Genomic DNA, 13,210 nt, shown 5'->3' with positions numbered 1-13,210 from the left:
AGACTAGTGTTTGGGCTCAAAAGACTGCATGGTTACTTTTTAAGTGTGATCTTACAGCTAGTATATTTAATCTCTGAACTTGGTTAACTTCATCTGTAAAATGGGAATACTAAGAATACCTTCCATTAAGATCCTTGTGGAGATATAAGAAAGTGTTTGTTTAGTAAGTCCATTTCTGTTTCATTTATTGACTAAGCTACTCTTGGCAACTACCTAAATTTGAATGGAGGTGATTTGGATCAAATCCCTGAGTTAGGAGCCTAGAGCCAAAGCATTTGTCCATTCTACTTGTAAGAAGGGAGGTCAAAGATGTATGGTTTTAATCTTATTTTTGTGAGAGCCTGTGCCTACTTTAACCTTTATAGCTTTTCTTTACAAACTTGAAAATAGTTATTCATTTTCTTTTCCTAATTACTTGGCAGAAATTTAGAATTCAAAGAGAGAAACTAGTAACAACCAACCTTTCTTTCACACTTCCAGATCAACAAAAGGAATTCTTGGGTCCTAGAGACCAAAGAAAGAATCAGCAGGAATGCCCAGGGTGAATTGATGGATTGGAGAGCCTGGCTGGTAATTACTTTCACTGAGCTAAAACATTAACTTAATACACAGGAGCAGGGTGAGATAAAATCAGGATTTGGGCCTCCTCCTTCCCTCCCCCATGGAGATTCGATGCTCTCCTTCCTGAGACCACTTTCTCTTTGGTGGGATAGCCCTTCTTCGTTCCCTGGGACTTGGTGTGGCTTTTCATGCCCTACCCTGGCAAACTAGTTTGTACCTTTTGTTTTGGTTGCCCTGGGCAGCTATTGGTGGGGCTATCTCACTAAGTCAGCCAGCTTTTGGGGTGGCAAGGAACCCCAGTTTTTCAAGAGTTTTCAGCTGAATACCTAGTATTGACAGATTTAATTCATTTTAGGGTTCAAATTTCTAGAATTGGCAAGCTTCAACTTTTGGTCTTTTGTGATACTTACCTGGTGCACACCTTGGGAGGCCAAGGAGGTTTCTTTTTAAAACTAATGTGTTGATTATTAATAACTTTCCAGTGTACTGCGTTGTGATGGATTATGAAGCCATAATGACAGTTAGTGACTTGATTATTTAGTCATGTGTGTTTGCCATGGGTGAGGAGGGGCACGTATATATCTTCAGGTGATTTTCAAATCTGTAGGATTTGAGAGCTCATTTAATCTACAGTGCTCTCAGCCCCAACCCTTCTATTATAAGTGAAGTAATTGGATATCTAGAGAGATGAAGCTATTTCCAGCTCATTAGATCCAAGAACGGACTTGAACTCACGTTTTTTGAGTTCAAGTTGCTTGTTACTTTGTGGGGATAAGAATGGTAAGCTACCTTATGGGATTTAGAGACAATCAGATTCAAAATACCTATATTCAGGGTTAAGAACAGTGATAGACATGGAAAAAGACATAATAAATGAAAGAGCTACCATCACTGGCATTATCATTTTTACTTTTTATTGTTGCTGTCATTACTGCCACCACCATGTTTTAAAAGAGAGTCAAGTGGTTCTTTGGTATGCACCATGTCATAGAAGCTCACCTTTTGCTAACAAATTGAAGTACTCAACTTATCATGACTCTATTTAAATTAAATTCTAAAATGTTTGATACTTCTGAATTCCATAGAGACCCACAAAAGGCATTGGTACAACATAATTGAATTTGCAGTTCTAATTTTGAATTTTGCACATTTTGTGTGTGATTATATTGCTAACAAAGATTTGTCAAATGTGATTCTGCTGAAGTACATTCACATGAAACGTCAGGGATTTTGTGAAACCATGATTCATTGTTCAGCATTATCCTGAACTTCCTTGTTTTCTTACACATCTACATGGAGTATATAATATTTCAAGTATTTAAATTTTCTAATCCTGTCAACACAGGGCTTTAAGTTAGAAGACTTTAGTTATAAAATCTATTCTGATGTAATTATTTCACAGATCCAACTTTTGAGGAATTTTTGATGACATGGGAATATACTCACGATATATTAATTGAAAAGAAAATAGACACAAAGCTATAAATAGTATGACTCCACCTTTGTGGCACATAAAAGGGTATGTGTGTGTGTATATATATATATATAGATGAAATATGACATACTGGAAGGAAATATACTACATAAGTAATAATAGTGTTATCTGTTTTCTGGATAGATTAATAACACATATATATTTTTAAATATATATTTTCTTAACTTTCTTCAAATTACTTGCAACTTATTTCTCATACTTTATATAAGTTATTTAAGAAGAAAGAAACTGTCAGTTGTGCCTTGGTAAGGTAGTTTATTGGTTAATGCCATTTTGTGTCATATTTGACCCAACTCCATGTTTGATTTACTGTCTCATAGGCCGTGTTGCTTAGGGGAAAGAGCATGGGCTTTGGAGTCAGATGGACTTGGGTTTCTACTCCATTGTCTTCATTAAAGAGCATTGGGATTGGTTAAGTTGCTTATCTTAATCTTAGTTCTCATTAAGTTGGGATGCCATCTTTTTTTGCAGGGATTCTTTTCTGTATCTTGTAATTGAGGTAACATTGAATGATAACATTACATAAGTTTCAGATGTACAGCCTTATAATTTTAATATCTGTATGCATTATAGCATGCTCACCACCAAAAGTTTAGTTACTCATCCATCACCATACAATTGACCTCCTTTACCTATTTTGTTCTCACCCCATAACACTTCCCTCTTGTAGCCAGCAATCTGTTGTCTATATCTGATTTTGTTTGTTCATTTGTTTTCTTTTTTTTATCCTCACCTGAGGACATTTTTTCGACATTTTGTTCAGATAGAGTGGGGGGGGGGAGAGAAAGATTGACATGAAAGTGACACATCGGGTGGTTGCCACCCACATGACCCAATCAGGTCCGCGGAAAAAATGCAACCAAGGTACGTGCCCTTACGGGAACCGAACCCAGGTCTCTCTAAACCGCAGGCCAACGCTTTAACCGCTGAGCCAAACTGACCAAGGCCATTTGTTTCTTTTTTTAAATTTTGTATTCTACATGTAAATGAAATAATATGGTTTTTATCCTTATCTGTTTAACTTACCTCACTTAACATGATACTCTCAAGATTCATTCATGTTGTTGCAAATGGCAATGTTTCATCTTTTTTTATGGCTGAATAGTATTTCATTGTCCACATCTTCTTTATCCATACATTTGTTGATGGACACTTAGTCTATTTTTATATCTTGGCTATTGTAAATAGGTTTCCTTGCAAGGTTTCTTAATCCCGAAAGTGGCTTGCTCTTGAAGGTGCTCAGTAAATATTAATTAGCTCCTTTTCTCCTCCCAATCACTACTCTTACTTCCCAAGCCCCCTCACCAAATTCCACAAGGATCAATTCAGGGAATAAAGGAGCATGGAAAAAAATTTCAGTTTCATGCAAACATTTTCATTGGTTTGCCTTTTCATTCATCTCTTTACTGTGAAAGTCTTGGTTCCTCCAAGTTTCACATCCTCGAGAAACAAACTCATGACAATCATGAATTGTCTTACCTCAAAGGATAAGAAAACCAAGAAAATCAAAATCATGATGAGCTCTCTGGAGCAGAGTGTGAGAGCATGCCTCTCCTTTAGGATCAGCCCGGGAATGTGGAGTAACAGCATCACCAGTCACCTATCACTGGCAGTGATATGGAGGGTGTGGAGAGGGAGGGCTCTGGGGCTAAGGTAGGATTTATAAGTGCATGGCCATCTGACCTTCTCCGAACATTTTTTTCCCTTGTAGGATTCCTGTAATTGTCATCAGATGGCTCAATCTCCCAAATGTTTCCAGTATTTTAGTGACTTCTGGAGTGTGTTAAAAAAAAAAAAAAAAAAAAAAAGTGTCAGATTTAACAACCAGCATTTGTTTGTATCTGTTCTGTTGTGTACAGATGCATGATGATCAGATATCTCTAGAGTATAGAGAAACCAGTCAGAGGTACAGTCCTCCTCACCATCTTTTCTTGAGCCTTCCCACTTCTTTGCTGATTCCTTTCCACCTGCACTGCTTTAAAGGAAAAAAAAAAAAATAATAAGTGAGGCAAAATGCAGGCAGTGGTCCTATTTTCAACTATAATCAGCTGTCCTTTTAGTCTCATTACTTCTGGAGACTTTTATAGAGCCTTGCATCTTTCTAGGGTCTGCTAAAGGCCTCACGGAGGTTGAGAGCTGGACAGTGAGTGAATCCTGTGAAGAATAATTCCAAGTCTTGGGTTACCCACTGGGGGAAACAGGCATTTGAGACAGAACCTGAATTTCTTCTGATGAAATTTGAATGACAGAAATGATAGCGTTAATTTGCAAAGCAGATGTTAAGGTGGAAAAGAACAACCCCAAAGCACAGAGGTAGAAAAAGATAGGTGTTTGGGAGGAGTATGTGATTTAGCTTAAAAATTTGAAAAACTTCATAAATTTGCACTCATGTTTTAAATAAGGGTCAGCCCAATGATTTCAGTTTTAAGATGAATGCTGTCTGTAAAGTTGAATGGCCCTTACCCTCCAAGATGGTTGCATTTTGAGTCTTTCTAGGTATTTGAGTTTTCCTTCATCATATGCTTATAACTGAAAACCCAAATACAGGAAGGTACCTTACATGGGTTTTTTGTTTGTTTGTTCGTTTTAAATCAGATAAGCTCTTGTACTTTGACATGGATTGCTTTTTTAGGAAGGGGAGAATCACCTAAATGAAAAAAGATGGCTAATTAAAAAAATACAAAAATGGAATGATTGATACATCTAAACTCAACTATGTTTTCCCACCCCTCATTCCTTAAACAGAGATTGACTAGAGAGGTGAGGTTGGATAGGATTGGTCAACTAGATCATATTGAAAAGCATAAAATTGAAGAGAAGTTTATTCTGATTCATGCTGTTGGCTGAGAAATTGTGCTTTTTAAAAGCTACTTTGCTTTATTGGCTCTTACTCATCTAACTAGTAAAATAATTCATTGCATTTTGGTGCCCCTGTTTGTCTAATGGTAGAATGTTCTCTGAACTTACAGGGACCCAGCTATAGATAGTGATGTTAACTGTTGACTTCTTCATGTTAAACTGCCCTTTTATAGTCAGAATTTAAAAAAATGATTGAGGTAAATACTGATGCCTACTCTAAAAGCCATCCCATCTCTCTTTCTAAGGAGCTAGGGTTGAGGGATGGGAATTGCAAAGCCCTTGATCTTAGCAGGGATAAGAGATATCTCAAGAATAATATTTTAAAAAGTTGTCATGACAATGTCATTTCCCTTGGCAGTGATTGGTTTAAGAGTAGACACGTGGCTAAGTTTTGCTCAGTAATTTGTAGTAGGAAGTCTGCTTAGAAAGAGTAGTGAAAGTTTCCCATCTGGAATGAAAAATAAACTGGTGCCTGAATCTTGGCTGTGATGCTCTGTGAGGCAGTGCATTGCAATAAGAAAGGCAGAGCCTTGTCCTTGACACCCAGCACTGCACTGCTACCTCCGACCACCTGTTCTATGAGAGAACTGATAATTTTTTAAGCTCTTAAAACTGGATTTTCTGTTACCTGAGGCCAGTCTAAATTCTACCTAATAAAATGTTTCTGTGCTTTAGTCATACCCCTCCTATTATTTTCCCTTTGGATTTGTAAAGTATTTAATTAATTAATTCATTTGATTTTTAGAGAGAGAGGAAGGGAGAAGGAGAGAGAGAGAGAGAAACATCAATGAGAGAGAACATCGATTGGCTGCCTCCAGCATGTCCCCCAGTGGGGATCAGGCCCACAACCTGGGCACGTGCCCTGACTGGGAATCCAACCAGCGACCTCTTGGTGCATGGGTTGACGCTCAACCACTGACCCACACTGGCCGGGCTGTAAAATATTTCTTAATGTATAACTGTGTCATTTAAAGTATTTTTCGTTTCCAGAGACAAGAGGCATGCCCTCCTTTCTGGTGGGATTGAAAACTAGAACTGACCCTCCCCCAAACTAATGCCCTCGTGCCAGTGAAGTCCTCTTCTGACTGACCATCTGCTTTTCACCGCTGGCAGTAGCTTGGTGAAAGGTGTGATGGGAGAACAAAGAGGTGTTGGAAAGTAGTCAAAAATACATTCTTATTAGTGTGGTCATTCAGTTTTCAGTTGCAATTGATACTTCTTTGAGCTATAAGGTTTGTTTGGTGTTTGACTTTGTTGACAGTCCTGTAACTATATTTAATCTGTTTCTTGAAGTTGATTCTCTCTCTTAGTAAAGAAAATTCACTTTATTTCCTAAGATGAATTATAATTGGGACTGCTTGGTATTGAGAGTCTTTCTCACTTAATAATACCTGTAACGAGATACAAATGTTCTAAATGTGTCCTTATGAGGGGATTATATTTAGAGAGGAACCTACTTATTTTAGTTAACTAATCTCTTTGCTTTCGTATGATACATCCTCATTAGGCTCTCATGTTCCTGTTCCATATGGAATTCCTTGTGAAGTCAGACCTCAGCAAACACTATTTATTAACTTTCAGGGTCGATGGTACTGAAAATGTCAATGAAGTTTGTTGGCTTCACATATTTTGTTTTTATAGCACTCTTGCTTTTTTATACATTTGTGATAGAATTCCTTCACTATTCTTGCAAAGTGAATTTTATTTCTCAGTTCTTTTCTGGTGTTTATGCCTTTACTTACTAGCATAAAATAATTGAATATATTTGAACTCCCTCTCCTTCTACTTTTTTTGGTTCCTGCTGTAGTCTGAAATAGTCTTATTAGCTTCTTTGATCTTGGACATTGTGCATCTCTGTCCTTTTGCCAAAATTCTGTAAATGTCCTGGTAAAACTAGCTGGTTACTGTGTGTAGTCATAGTGAATTAGGTTAGTTCAGTTTCTAGGAGTCAGTGTTTTACCTTCTCAATGACCCTGTCCTTCCACTTGCTGAGGAAAGAAGACAAGGTAGTGAATACGTTTTTAAGAATTTGACCTATGGTTACACTTTTTAAGTTCAAATACTGGCTTCACTACTCAGAATTTGCATGCCCTTGGATAAGTTAATTGGCATCTGTATGAGTCACTGTTTTTCTGAAAAATGGAGACTATGATGGTACTTAGTACTTAACTTTGTAGGTTGTTGTGAGAATTCTATGAGAATATTTCTGAAAAGCTTTTGTAGTACCTGGTGCATGCATACGGAGTGTGTAGCTGATATGATGGTATCTGCCTGGATTTTTTTCAAAGTACTTTTTTAAATTTGTTTTTTCTTTGTTTCTCAGAACTACCCTGTAAAGAAGGAAGTATTATTAACCCTATTTTATAGGACATGTCATAGGGATATTGCACCAGGATGAAAATACAAAGGATAGTCTGGCCGGTGTGGTTCAGTGGTTGAGCACAGACCCATGCACCAAGAGGTCGCCAGTTCGATTCCCGGTCAGGACACATGCCCAGATTGTGGGCCTGATCCCCAGTGGGGGGGCATGTAGGAGGCGGCCAGTCGATGTTCTCTCTCATTGATGTTTCTATATTTCCCTCTCCCTTTCTCTCTCTCTCTCTAAAATCAATAAAGGAAAAAAATTAAAAATAAAAAAAATACAAAGGATAAACTGTTGTAAGTTAATCTAAACTTAGGTGTGTGCCAGTTCTCCAAGGCCTATTTGATATTTTTAATTTATGAAGAAACAAAACACTTTCATTTTCAAAGTTTTTAATGTTTTGAATTACAGTGTCCTAAACAAATGTTTTACTGCCCCCTCCCCATTTTCCTATACATATATAACTGATAGTAAGAGAGTTTTTAATGTTTTTGACAAAAATATCAAAGGTCATAGAAAAATAAGAATTTTCCGCCCTGGTCATTTTGGCTCAGCAGTTAAAGCATTGGCCCGTGGACTGAAGGATCATAGGTTCGATTCCAGGTCAAGCACATGTACCTGAGTTGCAGGCTTGATCCTTGGCTCTGGTCAGGTTTGTGTGGGAGGCAACCAGTCGATGTCTCTCTCTCACATCGATGTTTCTCTCTCTCTCTCTCTCCCCTTCCCTCCCTCCCTTTCTTCTACTCTACCTAAAAATAAATGGGAAAATATCCATGTGTGAGGATTAAGAAAAAAAAGAAAAATAATAATTTTCCAATTGATTATTAAGATTACTTTGGGTGGGCATTTTTATGGTCTTACATAACCATGGAAAGCGAGAGCTGCCTGTATTTATTGAGCCAAGTGGGCAGTCTTCTAAGTGGTAGGGATACAATGATGCCTTATGAAACATTATTCCAACATAGATTTTCTGAGTGTCTTTCATGTGCCAGGTTTCATAAACACATGTGAATAAAAAGTAGTCCATTTTCTCAATTCACATGTCAGTTGATTGATAAGAGACAGGATCCTTATACTACAACATAGTACATTTCTTTGAATGCAATGGTAGGGAAATACTAGGCATTATAAGAGCCTGTATGGAGGACATCTAACTTAGCGTGGAAGGTGAGGGTTGAGAGAGGCAGGGAGATAGCCTGGAGGACTTTAGGAGTTAATTTGGAAAAGCTGTGTTGAAGAGTGAGCCAGAGGTGAGAGAATTCTGTATGGAGAGTGCTGTTTATTTTAAAAAGTGTGGAATATGGAAGGAAGGATAGGGGACAGATCAGTAATGCCTGGAACTTGTAGGCAATGGGAGAGCCCTTGTGGTTTACCCCATTTCTTTTAAACTAAGTTATAATTTGTACACAATAAACTTGACCAATTTTTGTGTATCGTTTGATGTGTTTGATATAAATCCTGAAACTACCACCACAGTCCAGATGAAGAACATTTACAACACCCCCTAAAATCTTTAGTGCTCCTGAGTGACTAACTCCTCCTCTCGTCCCTAGCTCCTGACAACCACTGATGTGTTTTTTTTGTCTTTCTAGTTTTTTCTTTTTAGAGTGTCATATAAATGGAATCAAACAGTAGGTAATCTATTCAGTCTGGCTTCTGTCACTTCGTGTAGTACTTTTGAGATTCATCCATATTACTGCATGCAAACAAAACAAAACCCTTAGGGTTTGAAGCAAGAGAATTATCAGAGATTTGATTTAGAATGGATTTGGGAGGAACAGGACTAGAGACTTTTACGGTAATTCAGCCAGTTGTTAATGGAGGAGGGTTGCAGAGGAGGGGCTTGGTTTGAGGAGTATGTAGGAGGTGGAACTGGTCTCAACTAATTTAGGTAATGCAGGTGTAACTACAAATGGGGCCCTGCATGTTGGTGGTGCTGAGTGAGGGGGAGGAGTTTGGGATTATCCTAAGGTGAAGCCCAGCAGGGTGTGGGCACATGAACGAGTTGTTTTCTTTCCTTCTGTATCCTCTGACCTTGACTTGAACACTGACCTTGCTTAAAGGACTCTCATTTCTCTTCACCCCACCTCACTGCCGATGCCTTGCTGAGACTATGGACTATAACATGAAGAATATCCTCTTCATGTAGTATCAGCTAACTCAGTTTATCTGTGGTTGCCCATAATTTTCTATAGCTAACAATGTAAATGTCTCTAGAGAAGCTATAGTTTCTTGGTCCATGGTGCTGGAAGTCAGAGTTTATTAGCTACAAGAAAGCTACAGGCTGGGGATTCTACTATGTAAAGATCCTTTCCACTAAAACTGTATTTTTTTTTTAAAAAAAATATGTTTTTATTGATTTTTTTTTTTTTTTTTTTTTTTTTTAAGGGAGAGAGAGCATTAGAAACAACTATTGGCTGTGTCCTGCCTGACCCCTACCAGGGATGGAGTCGCAACCCAGGCATGTTCCCTGACCAGGAATCAAACTGATGACCTCTTGGTGCATGGGATGACGCTAAACCAACTGAGCCACACTTGCCTGGCTGAACTGTATTTTATTTTATTTTTTGTATATGCCCCTATCGGGAACCGAACTCAGGACTCTCTGGTCTGCAGGCCGAGGCTCCAACCGCTGAGCCGAACTGGCCATGGCTGAACTGTATTTTTGAGGGTGCTACCTTTGAACCAGTTTGAATCATATGGGATGGAAGTAGTGATGAAGGAATATAGTATTATCTGTATTTAACATATGGCTGACTAATTTTTTTGTGGGAGCTCTAATTTAGTGAGGATTCTGGGGCTTATATCTAGGCTCATGGGAGAATTCTGTGCTTGATTAATAATAACTACCTCGGGCCTAGGAAGGAAGCACCCTGGGAAGTGGTAGGCAGAGTATTTGCCCCTCTGAGGAAGAACTTTTCAGAAAGGTGATGAACCACACAAATGCCTGTACCCAAAGGCAGTCGATACAAAATTAGCCCACAGCCGTGATTACAACTGGTATAGCATTTCATCTGCAGAACAGCTCCATGAGGTAAAGAGTGTTTTTCTCCTTTCTTATACTTGGGGAAATCAAGTACAGGGAGGTCAAGTAACTTTCCCGATATCAGACTGTTAGTATTGGCAGAGCTGGAATTCAAACCCAGTGAGTTTGGCTCCCCAGTCATGCTCTTCCTTGTACAACACGCTGTCTTTAGAATTCTAGAATGTTAGCACGGGCAGGGCTCCTTGTTTCATTCCTCTGCTCTTAATTTTATAGTTAAGAGGAACGAAGTCCAAAGAAGGCTCTGAAAATGACTCACTCAAGATCACAGAGGAGGGTGGAGGCAGAATTAGTTCTCTTAGTCACCCCCCCCCCCACTCTTCCTCCCTTTCCCCCTACCTCTCACTCCCTGCCCCAGTGGCTCCTGCCACTCTTGCAAATTTTCTGTCTTTGTCTTAGTTGTTTGTCAGTTTCCTATTGGTGAAGAGTAATGTTGCTGAAGTAGGCAGCCTGGCAAAATTGGTGTTTAATTCTATTCTTTTTCTTGGCCTCAGCTCTCTCGCTTGGGAGTGTGCTAATTGGCTCTTTCTGTCCCCTCTGTCACTTTATTATTCCCAAGGGCGTCTAGAATCACCTTTACTGCTCTCCAGCCTGTCCTATTTGATCATTGATTGTCCGATCTTTTGCTCTTTTCAGTTTCTGCCCAGTAGCAGTTGGGGAGGGGAGAAGCTGCCCGAACAGCTGGATGAGAGTTGAGTTTTGGGATGGGGGGAGGAGGAGGACTACAGTGGGATTGGGGATATTGCAGTGCTGGTCAAAAACCTTTGGACCTTTGTGACTTTGATCCCTGTCCCACCTGTTCCCACCACAGCTCCCTCTTCCACATTTGGTGCAGGGCATCTCTTCCCTCTGTAGTTGGGCTTCAGAGCTAGACAGACAGTGTTGATGAATTTGCTTCCTCCAAGCATTTATTCTCATGGAACCTTGACTATATAGGGCGTCTGGGACGGAAAAGGGAGCTCTTGCCTTAACAGTTTACATTTCGTATTTATTGTAATTTTTTTTTTTTTTTTTTTTTTTTTTTTGAGGAGCCTCAGCTTGGAGATAAATTAATTTGTTAATCTTTCTTTTAATTTCTCATGTAAGCTTACTCAAGCAAACAGGCGGGTTCTTTTCTTTTCTCTCCTTCCTCACGCTCTCCCTTCCTTCTTCTTCCCTTGTAGTGGGTCTTCGTGGAAATTTAACTCTTGTTCTAGTCTCTTCTACCTACTTTACCCAGGAATAAAGTTGAATATTAATGCATTATGGTCACCATTCTCCACTGGCTTACTCTTTCTCCACATTCTCTATAATTAAAAATGTCCATCTCAATTTTAGCTCAAAATACCTGAAAAGACTCCTTGTTTAGTTAAGAGAAAGCAAATTTCCCTAGGTAAGTTCCCATATGTTTTCTGTAAAAACTGGCACACACTTTCTTTGTATTTCACCCCTGTCAAATGAGATTTTTATAAGAGTAATCAGCCAGTCTAAGCCACTCATCTCTTTTTGCATTTTCTTGGGTAATTTTAACTCTTTGGGTGCTGTCACAACAGAAGAGTCGGATTTCTGAGTCTGCCAGCTTCTTTTCTGCTTTCTCAGAAGGCCACAGAGCTCTAGGACCATGGGAAGGGGCCCAACGTATTTACATGGTTCATTTCTTTTTGTAAAGTTTACACATATTTTTACATGCTTTTTCTTAAAGGGGGCCCCCAAATTGTATAAGCTTTAGGCCTTACCAAACCCACATCCACTATTTAATTGTCCCCTTCAAGAAATACATACCAAGAGCTTCTATCTCCTTAATTGGTCACCTGATTCAGCTACACTCTCTGTTGCCTCTCAGTTTCTGTAGAACTTCTTTCAACTCTTTTATTCTGGTCTCTGAAAATGCAGAATGGTTGCTCATTCACAGTGAAGAGGTGAAGACCCTGATAAGAAACATTGCCAGAGGGATACTTTAAGGCCTGGGCAGTTTAGTTTTATACTGCAATGAGAGGCTTAAATATGGACACAGATTAATTTTACCTAGTTGAATTGGATTTGCCAAAGGTGAGTTTAAGATTCTAGTTCTTTCTTTCATGTACAAGCAAGTACATCCCTTTTCAAAAAATATACCGGAAGCCGTCTTTATGAAATGCTTTGTAGCATCAGGGCATGCACAGGAACCTTACTCAGCTTCTAGAAGTGACCGTCATTCTCCTGGTCTCACAGGCTTAAAAACCCAAGTGATCAGTTTCTTTTGGCTTCTTCTCCCACTGTCATCCTTTGCCAAATTCTATAGGTCAGTTGTTTCAGTTTGCATTGCCTCATGGAACTGCCCCCTCCTTAAAAAAAAACAAACTATCATCATGATTCCTGTGGAGTTGGGTAGGCAGAGGTGGTTTGTAAAATGAAGTCATATCATTGTTTTGCTCCTTTTCAATCTTACTGCCCTATATCCCTCCAAACGAGGGACCCCAAATAGAGGCTTTTAAAAACATCTCAGACCTTACTGCTACTCAGCCCCCAAACTTCATCTATTCCAGACTCTTTCTGGTTGGAATAAACCTGCCCGTGTTTAAGGTCCACCTTGGGTGTAGGCCAGCCTACCTTTCCACCTCCGTCTCTCCCTAGCACTCCCTTTATAATCGTGTCCTAACCATCGATAGTGTTTCCCAGGTATGCCTTCTATTCTGCAGTCTTTTTCTTTAAGGCACTTAATGCTTTGTACCCTGTGGAGAGATTATTTGTACATTTGGATGATACTCCAGAGTAGGTTTAAAAATTCTTGAAACTGCTTTGTCTTATTTATTTTTAGTAGTGGTAGGTGTCCAAGTACTCAGTGACAGAAGGAGCACCAGACTATTACAAAGACCTTTGGGCAGAATCCCACAGAGCACACTGAACCTTAATTATCTGTCTTCCCCACTGC

At 39.2% G+C, this 13,210-nt stretch overlaps 1 protein-coding gene across 1 annotated transcript in view; it reads left to right on the top strand.

Moving 5' to 3' along the window:
- The first annotated feature begins 534 nt into the window (after positions 1 to 534).
- BNC2 (basonuclin 2) overlaps positions 535 to 13,210 on the top strand; it is a 355,086-nt gene continuing 342,410 nt past the window's right edge. The window contains exon 1 of the mRNA XM_036261168.1: positions 535 to 570. Coding sequence (XP_036117061.1) covers positions 550 to 570 — 21 coding nt within the window. The 5' untranslated portion in view covers positions 535 to 549. The remainder of the gene's footprint in view (positions 571 to 13,210) is intronic.

Source organism: Molossus molossus, unplaced genomic scaffold, assembly GCF_014108415.1.
Source record: "Molossus molossus isolate mMolMol1 unplaced genomic scaffold, mMolMol1.p scaffold_m16_p_14, whole genome shotgun sequence".
Taxonomy (NCBI): Eukaryota; Metazoa; Chordata; class Mammalia; order Chiroptera; family Molossidae; genus Molossus; species Molossus molossus.
Note: the sequence above shows the minus strand (reverse complement) of the source record. Positions and strands in the feature narration are given on the sequence as shown.